We start from the raw sequence: 12,854 nt of genomic DNA on the forward strand, positions 1-12,854 counted from the left end.
ATGATCTTCTCGCAATGATGATGCCACTTTGATTTGTTCGCGCCTGCTTAGTCTTTGGTGGGATGGTTGATGAGCATCTCGGCGTTGGAACCTCTCAGCACCGCATGGATGCGCTTGCTGAGCTGCAACCCGAGACTCGCCCTGTTGGCGCTGCGCACGGTGCCGTCGCGGTTGGTCTCAATCTGGATCGTAGCCAGCAAACGTCGTTCGTCGTCGACGCTCGTACAGCCCTTGTACGCAGCGACGAGAGCGTGCAGCGAGGGGTAGCGCGTAGTGATGCTCGCCGCAATCGCGGGCGTCACGCGCGGGATCTGTTGGAGCATCATGGCATAGATCGCTCCGGGATCGTTCGACGTCGTGTTGCGGCCCGTGTCGACTGCAAACGAAAGGTGCGTATCGCGCAACGCCTTGTATGGACGCAGTGAGACATCACCCGTCAGCTGGTGCACCCACTCCACCCCATCCACTAACGACGCAGCGTGGATCACGTAGCATCGCCGCATCATCTTGAGCTGCAGCAGCGCACGCTCCACCACCGCCTGCACCGGCACATCCCCACTCCCAGCGCCCTTGCGACCTGCCGCCCTTGTCCCCGCCGACTCCGTGCTCGCAGAACCGTCTGCATTCGATCCTTCGGCCAGCTGCTGTCGGATCCTCGCCGTATACGCCCTATTCTCATTCGCCCGCAAGCGCGAATAGTACTTGACCAGCCCCTGGCAGATAAGAAACACCTGCTGCTCACCACCCCTGCTGCCCACCTCTCCCGCATTGACCGCCACCAACCTGCGCTCCAGGTCCGCATACCAAGCTTCCAGCGCCGTCTCGCCCTCTGCCACCAGCCTCACCACCTCGGCCGCATCCACATACACCATGGTCACCGGCTCCCTGCGTACCTGCTCTTGGTCCAAAGGAACCCAATGTCTGCGCTCATCCGACCACTCGGCCTTGACTTTTCTGCGGAACCTGATCAGAGGTGGCGCGACGACGCCGTCGCACATGTGCACCGTCGCACCCTCCTCGACCAGCCGCGCGACAATCGACTGCTCGCACGTAGCCAGCGGCATGTCCTTGGCGAACAGCGTGCGGTCCAGGTCGACGATGATCTCGCGCATCGTATCGGACTTGGACGTGCGCAGTCGATTCGCCTCGATGAACCGCTTCTTTTCGGCCGCAAGCCGCGCTTTGGCCGCCTTGGCCGCCTCACGCTCGCGCGCCTTGGCCTCCCTCGCCTCCTTGGCCGCCGCAGCCTTGGCAGCCTTGCTCGTGCCTTTCGAGTGCGAGGCTCCACCATCGCCAGCATTGGTGCGCGGAGGCACATCCGCCGTGACGTTTTCCTCTCCCGGCGCTTTGGCCGCTTTTCCCGCTTTGGTCGCTTTTTGGTTCGGGGCGTGCAAGTTGTCGAGCGCGTCGAGCAGCGACGTAGTCCTCTGGAATGGACGTGCTCGTTTGGGCGATGGCAGCTTGGACATCGAGGAGGTCGTTCTCTTGTTGGTCGAGGGAGATGTGTCGTGTTGCGCGACCTCGCCGACGCCGCTGACGCCGCCGACGCAGGGCGAAGACGGTGGGCTCGGAAGCGCACCTGCCTCGTACGTGAAAGACGACGACGGCAGATCCGGGAAAAGCTCGTCGTCCATGTGCGCCAGATGCGCGTCTGCTTGCGAGGCTCGAGGCAACGATGGCGGCGGCGGACTGCTCGACAGAATCACAATCGGCGCCGACTCGACCCGCAAGGTTGACCGGGGCACCCGAAGACCTGTAGGCTGTTGTAGCGACTCAGACACTGGCGGGCTTGCGGTCGAGTCTGCAGGCTTCCTGGCTGCGACCGAAGCTCGAGTCGGCTTGCCGCGCAACGGCGACACAGGTATTGGCAGACTGGAGCTGGGCAGGTGCCTTGTGCTGAACTGTGATCGAATGGGCGACGAGTCTGGTGAGTGGTGCTGGATGTCTGCTTCGCTGGCCGGATCAGCTATCGAGTCAGAGCCTAACTCGATGACTTCGTGGACGGTGGACGTCCTCGGTCTGCGCACAGGTGTCCTTGCGGAGCGCACTCGATGAGAGGCCGGTGGGTCTTGCTGTGGGCTCGACGCTACAGGCTGTGAAGCTGTGCGCCTCAGCGATCCTGCCCGCGATGAAGCGGGCAACAGATGAGAGTTTGATGCAGCTGCCGTGTCTGCGTCGTTCTGAAATGAAGCGACGGGCCGGCTCCCGGCTCCGCGTGAAGTGTGCTGCGCGAGCAATCCTCGGAAGCTGGAAAGCGACGAGTCGGGAGAAGGTTGCGACATAAGGCTGGCCATGCGCTGGCTGTGCGTCAGCTCTGCAGTCGGTGCTTGACCATCTTGGCTAGTCGAAGGTAGCCGGCCGGGCGTTGGTGCTGCGCTGTGATCATCGTGGTTCTGTGAGGAGGAAAGTACGATCACCGACGTCGACCCTGGCGAGCGTTGACGCTTTCGTCGCGGCGATGTGCGTGAAGGCCCAGCAGCTGCATTGGTGCTGTGCGAGGGCTGGCGCGAGCGGCGTGTTTGCGGCTGAGCCTCGGTTTCGCTCTCCGAGCCGCTGTCAATCCAGAGTGCGCCCACCATGGTTGGCGATGCAAGCGATGTTAGCGACGCAAGCGGCACAGACCGGCGGCATTGCGAGGCGGTCCGACGCTGGATGTCGGACCGAAGGGCAATCGACTAGATGGAGCGGAGTCCTAGAGCAAAGACGATAGGATGGGAGAATGAGGAGGCAGGGAGTGCTCAGCAGCTGCAGCTGCAGGTCGTACGCCCTGGGCTGACCAACAGTGCACGGATATCCCGCAGGGATATCCGTGCACGGGTAGTCGTCAGGGATATCCGTGTGCGCTCGCCTCAATTCGTCAAGTTCACGCTATGGCAGGTCTGTCGCAGATGCACACAATACGACGTTGCGCGCTAAGATTGGACCCTGGCCTTGGCCCTTGCCGCTAGCCGACCGTCCGTGATTAGCGATCTGAAGCATGCCCTATCGTCTCGACCCAGCTTCAGCCGCACTCCATCGTCATCACACTCAGAGGCCCAAGCAGCACCGATTGCAGCGCTGGCAAACGGGCCATCTCACTGTCTCGTCGTCAACTGGTCTTGTCGCTGGCTTTTGGCAAACTTCGCCGCGGCGGCAGGCCGTCAACCAAAAAGTAACTCTTGCCGCCTGTCATCCAAAAATCACGGTGAGGAAAACGCTTTTTCCACTTTTTGTTGGCATTACTTTGAGGCACCTCCCGAGACGCTGAGTGTCCCCTTCCGGGCGACGTGGTGTGCTTTGGAGTCCCGAAGCGGTCCGAAAGAGCGATGTGATTGATCGAAAGGCAGCACCGATCCGAGTCAAGGTTCTAGGCGGACCGGAGTGGGAAAGGCACCGTTGCAATGCGGAAGCCCGGTCAATCTGCAGACCCAACACCCCGTCGGTTGCGTCTAGACGTCATTTGCTCCCCCCACCCCCCCATTCAAAGATGGCCATCACACAAGCTCGGGTATCAGCTGCCATCATATCCCCCAACTTTCAACTTTGATGCCACACCGCTTCCACGCCGGTGCAGTTTCAGCGCTCCGTTGCACCAAGGAACCCAACCTGATTTTCAATGCCAACCCCGGTCTTGGGGGTCCCCAATGATGGAAACCTTGCTGCTCGTGATTCTCTCACACCTCTTGACTCAAAGTTTTGCTTGCGCTCACTCGATCGTCTCACGAAAAACAGCTCCGTCGCTCAGCGCTCTGAAGAGGAAGCAACAGCGTGGGGGAAGACAGAGTTGCAAGAGTGTGGGCGGCCAAAAGCAAATGCTCGGCGTCTTTGGACACGTCGCATTTTCGAGACGCTTTTCTCGTCCTTGCAAAAACGGAAAATGACAAAAAGGTGGTGGATTTACTCGCAAAAAAGTTGCCTCGCCATCAAAGATCTCCTCGTGCAAGCGGAACCACCCCATCCCGAACCACAGTCGTCACATTGCGCATCGTCGTAGCCGGTATCAAATTGGAATCGCACGGGAAATAGTACAGGTGGTGTTACACAAGCAAGCGGAAGGGGGAAAACGTACACAAGGCGGACCCTGCCCTTGCACGGCGAAGCGCCACAACGAGGCAATCGGAATCGAGTCAAAGAGGAACACGTTGAGACAGACAGAACCGATGAGCAAGCCCGGCTGCCATCAAGGGTTTTTCTTCGGGCGGCCACGCTTCTTGACCGGCGAAGCGGGCGAGGCAGCGACAAGCGGCGCAGAAACGGCCGGCTGAGGAGCAGGCGCAGCCGGAGCAGCGGCAGCTGCTGCTGCTGCCGCAACGTCCGACTTCTTCGGGCGACCGCGCGGGCGCTTGACAGCCTCCTCACCCTCGACCTTCTCCTTGGGAGGTCGGCCGCGCTTCTTGGTAGCGCTGGGCGGTGTCGCTGGGGCGAGCACAGGCGCTTGCGGCGCCACTGCCGCTGGCGGCAGCGGCGGAGTCGTGATCGGACCCATCGAAGTATCAGCCGCCTCCTTCTTCGGACGACCTCGCTTCTTGGCGGGCGCTGCCACAGGTGTAGCAGGAGCAGGGGCGGCTGCCACTGGGCTCGCCTGAGCAGCTGCAGCATTCTTCGGAGGTCGTCCGCGCTTCTTGGGCGTCGGAGAAGCCGTGTCAGGAGCCGGGTCCGTTGTTGGGTAGACTGGAAGCTGGTGCTGGACGGCAGGCGGACCAGCAGCCGCGGCGGCAGCAGCAGCAGCCTCGGCCAAGGAAGCCTTGGAAGGTCGGCCCCTCTTCTTCGCAGGCGGGGCAGGCGCAACAGCAGGTGCAACAGGCGCTGCTACCGGCGCAGCGACGGGCACGCTCGCAGGCGCCGCAGCTGCGGCATTCTTGGGTGGGCGACCTCGCTTCTTGGGAGCAGGCTGAGCTGGTTCGGCAACAGCGGGCTGCGGAGGCGGCACGACCTGAGGAGCAGGAGCGGCGGCTGCATTCTTGGGAGGTCGTCCCCTCTTCTTGGGCGAAGCGACGGCTGCCTCCTGCTGCATCACAGGTGCAGCCGGAGCAGGCGCAGCCGGAGCTGGCGCAGGTTCGGGGTTCTTGGGAGGGCGGCCTCGCTTCTTTGGCGCCGGAGCAACCGGAGCCGCGACCTGCGGCACAACCTGCGAGGGTGCAGGCAGCTCCGCGGCAGCATTCTTGGGCGGACGACCGGGCTTCCTCTTGGGAGGCGATTGGCTCAAGGCAGGGTCGATAGCGTTGGGTGCTACCTGTTGGGAGCTCTGCTGCTGCGATCCCTGGGGCAGTCCCTCGGCGGCGGCGGCAGCGGCGGCGGCGGCCTCGAGCGAAGCCTTGGACGGGCGGCCGCGCTTCTTGGGCTGCTTCTCCGGCGAAGGCGGCGGAAGGATGGTTGCGGCGGCGGCAGCCGAGTCGGCCTGGTCGATCATCGTAGGGTCGTGGCGAGCAGAGTCAGGGATGTCCTCGCCGGCAACATGGCCATCGGCGAAGGCGCGGGCAACGCGAGCCTGGTCCAGCGGCAGCAGCTCCTCGTAGCCATCCTGAGCGACGAGCAATCGTGCAAGATGGATCAAAAAATGCACAAGTGCAGATGGAGGCACGGAATTTTTCGATTGTTTTTGAAAATGTCAGGCGTCAGAATTGAAACAAAATTGCTCGGTTGATGTCGGCTTTTTTCGCACTTACCAGGTCAGCGGGGTCGGAGATGCCGTCCTTCTCCTGGATGTTCTGGATGATCTTGGGCGTGGTGCTATCGGACGTCGTAGCAAAGCGAATACGTGGCATTGAAACGAAGGCGAGGTCGGGGTGAGAGGGGAAGGTGTCAGCGGTGTTATGCGAGTAAAGTTGAAGACGGCGAAAATAGGAAAATCGACGCGCACGCGCAAAAGAAAGGGCGGTGCGTTGCGTTGCAGCGCAGTGCAGTGCGGAAAGCGCAGCCAGTCCGGGAAAGGAGAGCGGGTGCGAGAGTGCGCGCGCGCGCGCGCGCGCAGGTGTCAAAAGTATACTCACCAACCCCAGTGTCGCCAGTGGAAGCTCTGACTGCCCTGGATCTCGATCAGACTGCCCAGGCGCAGCTCGCCCTTCATGATCTTGGTGCCGAAGCATGGCTTGGGGCCTTTGCATCCGGCGCGGTTCGAGTTGGCGTATTCGATGCGGTACGGCATGGTGGCTTAGATGCCGAGTGGCACGGCTAGGTGTGAGTCCGGAAGTCGGATCGGCCAGTGACGCGGCGCGACTCGTGAAATGCGGCTGGAATGCGATTTGGCGACGACGCTTTGCACGGCTTCGTCGGAGGAAATGCCCACGGTGCGAGGCGTTCGAAGAAAACGGCCAGGGGTGACCAAGAAGCGGATGGATAGAGATGATGGTGTGCGGAGAGACGGATGGACACGCCGGGCAACGAGACTCGATCCCGATTCTGAAAGTGGGCCACCGCCTTTTTCGAGGAAAAAGCCAAAAAAGCGAAAACGAAAAGGCGAATCGAGCCAGCTTGATTTTTATCAATAATAATTTGGGCTAAATTGTAATTCACTTGGCAGCAGACGAGTCAAAAATTGAATTCGCAAGCGGCGGGACAGCGCGGCCGACCTGACCCATTTCCCAAAAAAAGGGGTCTGATCCGACGGTTTTGGCACGTCTTTTTTTTTCAGCAACCTTTTTCGACTGGTCGCCTCCAAAAATGCGCCAGAAGTGACGTCCCCACCAAAAATTGGTCCCCGCCAACCTTGGTCCATTTTCGGCGCAGTCAGAACTCGGTCGGCGCTGGGCGGTCCATGCGAAAAGAAAAGAAAATGCCCTCCCGCAAGGAGTTGGTTCCCTGCAACGCAATCCCTCGGGCGCTGTGTGACATCCTCATTTTAAGTCACCTTGGTCGCCATTTCTGTTGCCTTTTCCAAGTGAACGTTGGCTCGTGCTGCGCTTGAGCCATCTACGCTCGACAAGAAGCACAAAAAAGGTAGCTTCGTTCTTGAGCTCCTTCTTGCTGTGCTTTTGAACCTCTTCCATCCGACGGAGAAGAGTGACGTAGACGCCATGCTCTTTTCTTTTGACTGCCCGGCAGAAAATTGCAGCGAGGGCGAGACGTCAAAGAGGAGGGTGGACCCTTGGCTGGCGGAGCTGGCGGAAAAGAAAAAAAGGCAGAAGGATGATTGCTGCAGCTGATTGTGCGCTATCTGCAGGAGAGCTGCACGTCTGCGCTCGGGCCGCGCGAAGGATCGACATGCCGGCGTGCGTGTTTCTGTCATGCGGAACACCAACACCATCTAAACTCGGCTGGAGCAAGCGGGAAGTTGTCGGGACGATGACGCGGATACTGGATGCCGAGCGCGCCTCGGGCCACGGTACGCCGGTGTACGTGACCGTGTGGGACCTGACGCCGCCTTCGATGTGGACGAGTGCGGCGCGCGGGTTGGGGCTGGGCATCTTTCACACCAACGTGTGGTTCCCCGACCTGTCGGTGGAATGGGCGTTTGGGGGCCATGGATACCGCGATGTGAGCGGCGTGTTTTCAATCCCACGCGATCCGATCGTGCTGGATGCAGTGCACGAGCGGGTGATTGCCGCCGCAGGCAAGGATCTAGATCCCGTGCTGGCAGAGAAACCACATACCCTCGATGGGTTGTCGTGGCTGTGCCCCGAAGATATCCCAGCACCAGGAGAACCACCGCTACCAGGCGCACAGTACATGGGCGCGTACTTTATCGGATACGCGGGTCAGTCCGACCAGCCTTCACGGCCACACGCAGAGGTGAAGCCGTGGGCAAGTGCGCAATCTGGCAAAGCTGCTTTTCGAGAGCCAGCCGCTTCGGTCGAGCCGTACTTTACACACGCTTCATCCATTCTTGCCCAAAGAGGAGGCGCTACATACCTCTCGACATCGCTGTCAAGCCCGAGCGAGCATGCGGAGGGGAGATCCGATGGACGACATCCTCGGCATCGCGGTGCGCGTCTGGCATCGGTGGCGCACGTGCAAGCCACGATGCAGGAGCTGCGCAACGAAGCCGACTGGATGGGCCCGACGTACGATCTCGTCTCGCACAACTGCAACCACTTTGCCGACGCCGTATGCCGGCGCTTGACGGGCGCCGCGCTGCCAGCCTGGATCAACCGCAGCGCCGCCGTGGGACGCAACCTCATCTGGGCCATCCCCAAGTCCATCCTCGACATAGACACTCGCGTTCCTCTCGAGGACGATGACCTCACCAACCTCGACCACGCACCACCACAAGACACGCAATGATACCCTTGTACCCCACAGACAGGGCGCAGATGGCGATAGCCAGCTGTGACATTTGGAATTGAGTCTGAATACTAGCTCGAGGCTGGGAGGGAGGCACTTAGCGGCGCTTCTGCTTCTTGCTCTTTCCCTTTTTGTCGGCGCCCTTTTTGGGCGAGTCGGACTTGTCGCCGTCGTCGACGGCACGCTTGGCGCCCTTGACCGAGACGGTGGTGTTGATGCTCGACAGGTCGTTGCCGCTCTTTCGCAGCCGGTTGGCCACCTCGGCCTCAGCCTGGCTCCAGTCGGTGCTGCCGTCAGCATCGTCCTTGATGGCGTACTTGGACAGGTTCATCTCGTCGATCAGCTTCTGCTTGGCCACGCGCAGCTCCTCATCCTCTTCCCCCTCGTCATCATCCTCGTCATCGTCCTCGTCATTGTCACCGTCGAGGTCGGGGTTGGCTTGAGCTTTGTGTTGGGCGAGGAAGTCACGGCCTGCATCGCGCAGCTCGGAGTTCAAATCGCCCTTGAGCGCCGACCAATCCTCACCCTCTGAACCGTTGGCCTTCCTGCGCAGCGGTGCACGCGCATCGAGTCCGGCGCCGAGTTCGGGCATATCGTGCGCGATCGCCGCCTTCTCGACCTTGCGCAGACTCTTGACGAGCAGCCTAACGGTCTTGACGAACAGCGCAAGCGCCTGCTGCAACGGCAACCTCAATTCAGCCGTGATCTCATCGGGTGTCTTCCTCTGCAGTCCAATCGCCAGCAACAGCGACGACTGCAAGCCGGAAAGACGCAGTTCCTCCTCCTCCTCGGCCGCGTTGATCGCCGAAGCAGCCGCTTCGTCCTCGCGCACCGCACGCAGGCGGTTGTTAAAGTAGAGCGCAGCCAGCGTGGGCATGAGGTCCAGCACTACCGACAGCTCCACCATGTTGTTCGCATACGACTCGAGCCGTTTCATGTCAAACGGCGTGAGCAGCGTGCGCAGCTCGACCGCTCCGAGCGGTGCCGAAGTCGAGGTCTCGGATTCGGTCTCGCCGAGCTTGGCGCCGTGCGTGGCGGCCTCGAGCACCGTCAGCGCCGTGACGGTGGCAAAGTCGCGGAACCTGTACGAGAGCAGGGCCACGAAGCGTTTGCGGAAATCGGCGGCGAGCGCACCGAGCCAAGCCGAGCCGGTGGTGGAGGTGGACGTGTCGAGCGCCTTGAGCTGCACCGCCGTATACTCGCCCGTGAGGTCGTTTGCGATCTGACGCACCCAGAGCGGGGTGTAGCCCGCCTTCTTCCAAAACTTGAACAGCTGCGGTGTGAGGCCGTACGACACACCGAGCCAGTCGAGCTGTTCGGGTCTGCGTTCGGACAGTCGCTGCAGCAGCGCCGGCATACGTGCCGCATCGCGCACCCGGATCTCGTCGCCCTGCAACAAACTCGTGTCCTTGGTGATCTTGCGGTCACGCACGGCGGCAAAGGTCTCGCCGTCATCCAGGTCGTCGCGCACATTGTCGAGGTCGAGCAGTTGGCCGGTGTAGAACGCCTCGAGTGCCTGCAGGGCGCGTGCGCCGTAGCCCATGCGTGCGTAGTCCGGGTGCACTGCAATGCGCACCACGCGTGCGCCCGAGAGCGATGCAAAGTCCGCATCCTGGAACTGCTGCGCCACGAGCCAGGGGATGAGATCCCCCGCCTCGCGTGTGCCGCGGCTGAGGCTGTTGAGCACCGCCCCGCGGCTGATGTTGCCTTCCAGCGCGACCTGGACCACACAAAGCGGCTCCGGAAGGCCGCCCTCGCCGGGCTTGAGTGGAGCGAGCAGCACAAACAGCCGATGACCGGGCGCATCGCTCATGAGCTGCAAGTCGTTGGGCGAGTTCTTGTAGTGGCTTGCCACGTACAGCGCCATCATGCGCTGCAGGAAGAGCTCGGACGCCGGATGGTAGCTGAAGAGCGCGTCGCGGTTCACCATGTACAGGTCGCACGACGACGGGTGCGGACAGCCCTTGGCCTTGAGTGCGGCCGACGAGGTGCGCGTGAGCGAGGCATCGAGACACAGCAGCTGGTGCAGCCACGACTCGATCTGGTCGCCGCGCGAGTATCGGATGGGCTCCTTGAGCTCGACCTCCTTGAGCGAGCGTGCTGCCAGTGCGGCGCCTGCTGCACGGCCAGTGCTGAGACTGCCCTTGCCATCCTTGCCAGACGTCTTGCTGGACGATGCAGCACCGTCGTCCGCAGACGCGCTGGCTACTCCGCGTGCATTGTCGCGCAGCTGCTGGATGAGCTTGAGCGAGAGGCTACGACCGGTGCCCTCGTAGCCGTTGATGGTGGAGGAGAGGAAGACGAGGTAGGGCCCCATGAGGTTTCGAACGAGCGGGAGCGGGATGGCGGCGGCCTCATCGATGACGACGAGCTCGGCCTGGCCAAGCACCTGGTGGTCCTGCGGCTGGATGTACTGGATGGTCTGACGGTGTCCGCGGAAGATGTTGACGCGGACGACGACGTCCTTCCACTCGCCCGTGCCGCGCTGGAGGTCCCAATCTGCGACCTCGTCGTAGCCGAGCGCATCGAGACCCTTGAAGACAAACTCGAAGAGCGTCTTGAGGTTTTCGGGGCTGGGCGAGGTGACAAAGATGTTGCTGTAGCCATGCGCGACAGCGGCGGCGATGCAGAGACCCAGCGCCGCCGATTTGCCACGGCCACGCGCGGCGGTGAGTGCAACGGTGGTGGAGAGCGAGGAGCTGGCGAGGATGTCGAGGATGGTGAGCACGGCTTTCGCCTGGTCGAGCGTCTTTGCGTGACGGACGACTTCGCCGACGACCTTGGTCTCGCGCACCTGGTCCTTGAGCTCGGCGAGCTCCTCTTCGGCCTCGACGCGCTCCTTGCCCTTGCGGACGGTGGAGCCGACGCCGGTGCCGGTGCCTGTGCTGGTTTCGGGCAAGGGTTTGATGTCCTTGGCCTTGCTGAGAGGGAGGACGTTGAGCTCGTCGTCGAGCAGAAGCGTGTCGTGTGTGGCGCCGAGGGAGAGGAGGAAGCGCTCGTTGAAGCGTGCGACGGGGTCGTCGTCGGAGGCGTTGGAGCGGTAGCTGCGGTGAACGTCCATGCCGAGCGAGTAGAGCTGCCTCAAGCTGGACATGGTCTTGAGAAGGAGGATAACGACACCGCCGCCCTCAACGGTCTCGATGGTGCGCGCGAGCATGTTGGGCGTGACTGCCTCAAAGTCCTGGAGGATGAGCATGCCGTAGGTCTGGCCGAGAATCTTGGGCGTGTCCTTGTAGTAGCAGTAGCGAATGTCTGTGAGGCTGACAAAGAGCTCGAAGGGATCGCCTTCGCCCTTTTCGCGGACGCCACGCTTGATGTCGTTTTTGATCTTTTGCTCGCGCTTCTTGCGGTGGGTGGTGAAGCCGAGGTCCTTCTTGTAGCACCAGAGCACGTTGGGGCGAGACTGTACGCGGGACTGGGAGAGGAGGAAGTGGAGGTTGACCACCTGGTCCTTGCCCTTGTCGCCGACGATGACGAAGAAGGAGCGGTGGTTGAGGGCGACATTGTTGCGGATGAGGGTGGGGATGCGTGGGTCGAGCTGCTTCCTCATGGTGGCGGAGGTCGAAGGCGCCACAGCGAGCCTTGACGCGGGTGACAAAAGCGTGCAGTGAGAAGGTGCGAACGTGCAGTGAAGGTGACCGACGGTGGCAAAGGGGCGGAGCGAGGGCGGAGGATGCTGGAATGGTGGGCCGAAAGTATGATGGAGCAGCGCTGTGGTCGAGCAGAGACACACTCGGCGCTCCTTCTTCTCGTCCAGGGTTCGAAATTTTCTTGAGCGCTGGACATCTCGAGCAGCGGAAGAAGCGACTCCCGAGAAAAAAAAGTGGAGAGGCGGCGAGAAAAGATGAGCATGTTGAAGTAGCCACCCTAACATCGTGAGGTAAAATTAAAGCTCTAACAGCATCGAAAAATCGCAACAAAACGCCGCGCCGCGGACTTGGCTCGATCTGAGTTCCGCTGCGGTCTCGGTCAAAGAAGGCCACCGGCAGGTTCTTTGCAGTCCTGGCTCGGCTAGGATTAGCGCTGTTCGAGACGTTGCCCTTGCAGCTGACGGCTGGTCTGCTGCTTGCGACCGACGCCGATGGTTGCTCAGCATACCTCAACTTTTGCGACGACAGCTTCCGAGCCGACTCAGCACGTTGCTATCGTAGACGAGATGAAGCTGATTTGTCCGCATCGGCTCATGTGCACATCGACGCATGCACAACGTGCAACGAGCTTGTTTTTTTGCATGCATTGCACTGCACGCAAGCTGCGGTTTGGTTGCTGTGCTTTTCTTTTTTTGGCACTGGAGATGCGGAATCGAGCGGCGCGGCAAGCAACATGGATCTTGGACGATGCATGCAGAGCTGTGCATCTCTCTGCCAGCCGGCAACACACAGCAATGCTGCTAGATATGAGACAACGAGTGTGCATCGAAGATGGAGAAAATGAGAGAAAGCTGCACAAAACGCCCGGAGGAACCGAGGACCGGTCTAGATTCCAAGCGCGATTCAAGACTGAGGCCGCTCCGATGGATGCACGAGCAAGACAGGCTAGGCGAAAGAAGACGATGGACAGTGCAGCTGCGAGGGCAGCTCGGCTGCGAAAACAAGGCGGCTAGACGAAGTGGGGCCAAGGAGCACGGAAAATTGGCACTGCACAGCGCAGCGGCG

At 61.3% G+C, this 12,854-nt stretch overlaps 4 protein-coding genes across 4 annotated transcripts; 1 reads left to right on the plus strand and 3 right to left on the minus strand.

Annotated features, from left to right (window-relative positions):
* Positions 1–47: 47 nt before the first annotated feature.
* On the minus strand, positions 48–2,579 carry PAN0_004d2159 (uncharacterized protein; the record flags this gene model as incomplete). The annotated part of the gene is made up of 1 exon (XM_014802104.1): positions 48–2,579. The coding sequence occupies one exon, from the start codon at positions 2,577–2,579 to the stop codon at positions 48–50; it is 2,532 nt and encodes an 843-aa protein (XP_014657590.1).
* A 1,580-nt stretch (positions 2,580–4,159) lies between these two features.
* On the minus strand, positions 4,160–6,124 carry PAN0_004d2160 (zf-PARP-domain-containing protein; the record flags this gene model as incomplete). The annotated part of the gene is made up of 3 exons (XM_014802105.1): positions 4,160–5,500; positions 5,646–5,709; positions 5,970–6,124. The coding sequence occupies 3 exons, from the start codon at positions 6,122–6,124 to the stop codon at positions 4,160–4,162; spliced, it is 1,560 nt and encodes a 519-aa protein (XP_014657591.1).
* A 1,136-nt stretch (positions 6,125–7,260) lies between these two features.
* On the plus strand, positions 7,261–8,199 carry PAN0_004c2161 (uncharacterized protein; the record flags this gene model as incomplete). Its single annotated transcript, XM_014802106.1, has 1 exon — positions 7,261–8,199. The coding sequence occupies one exon, from the start codon at positions 7,261–7,263 to the stop codon at positions 8,197–8,199; it is 939 nt and encodes a 312-aa protein (XP_014657592.1).
* Positions 8,200–8,296: 97 nt separating this feature from the next.
* On the minus strand, positions 8,297–12,073 carry PAN0_004d2162 (DUF699-domain-containing protein; the record flags this gene model as incomplete). The annotated part of the gene is made up of 1 exon (XM_014802107.1): positions 8,297–12,073. The coding sequence occupies one exon, from the start codon at positions 12,071–12,073 to the stop codon at positions 8,297–8,299; it is 3,777 nt and encodes a 1,258-aa protein (XP_014657593.1).
* Positions 12,074–12,854: the final 781 nt, after the last annotated feature.

This window comes from Moesziomyces antarcticus (genome assembly GCF_000747765.1).
Source record: "Moesziomyces antarcticus DNA, scaffold: scaffold_v10004, strain JCM 10317, whole genome shotgun sequence".
Taxonomy (NCBI): domain Eukaryota; kingdom Fungi; phylum Basidiomycota; class Ustilaginomycetes; order Ustilaginales; family Ustilaginaceae; genus Moesziomyces; species Moesziomyces antarcticus.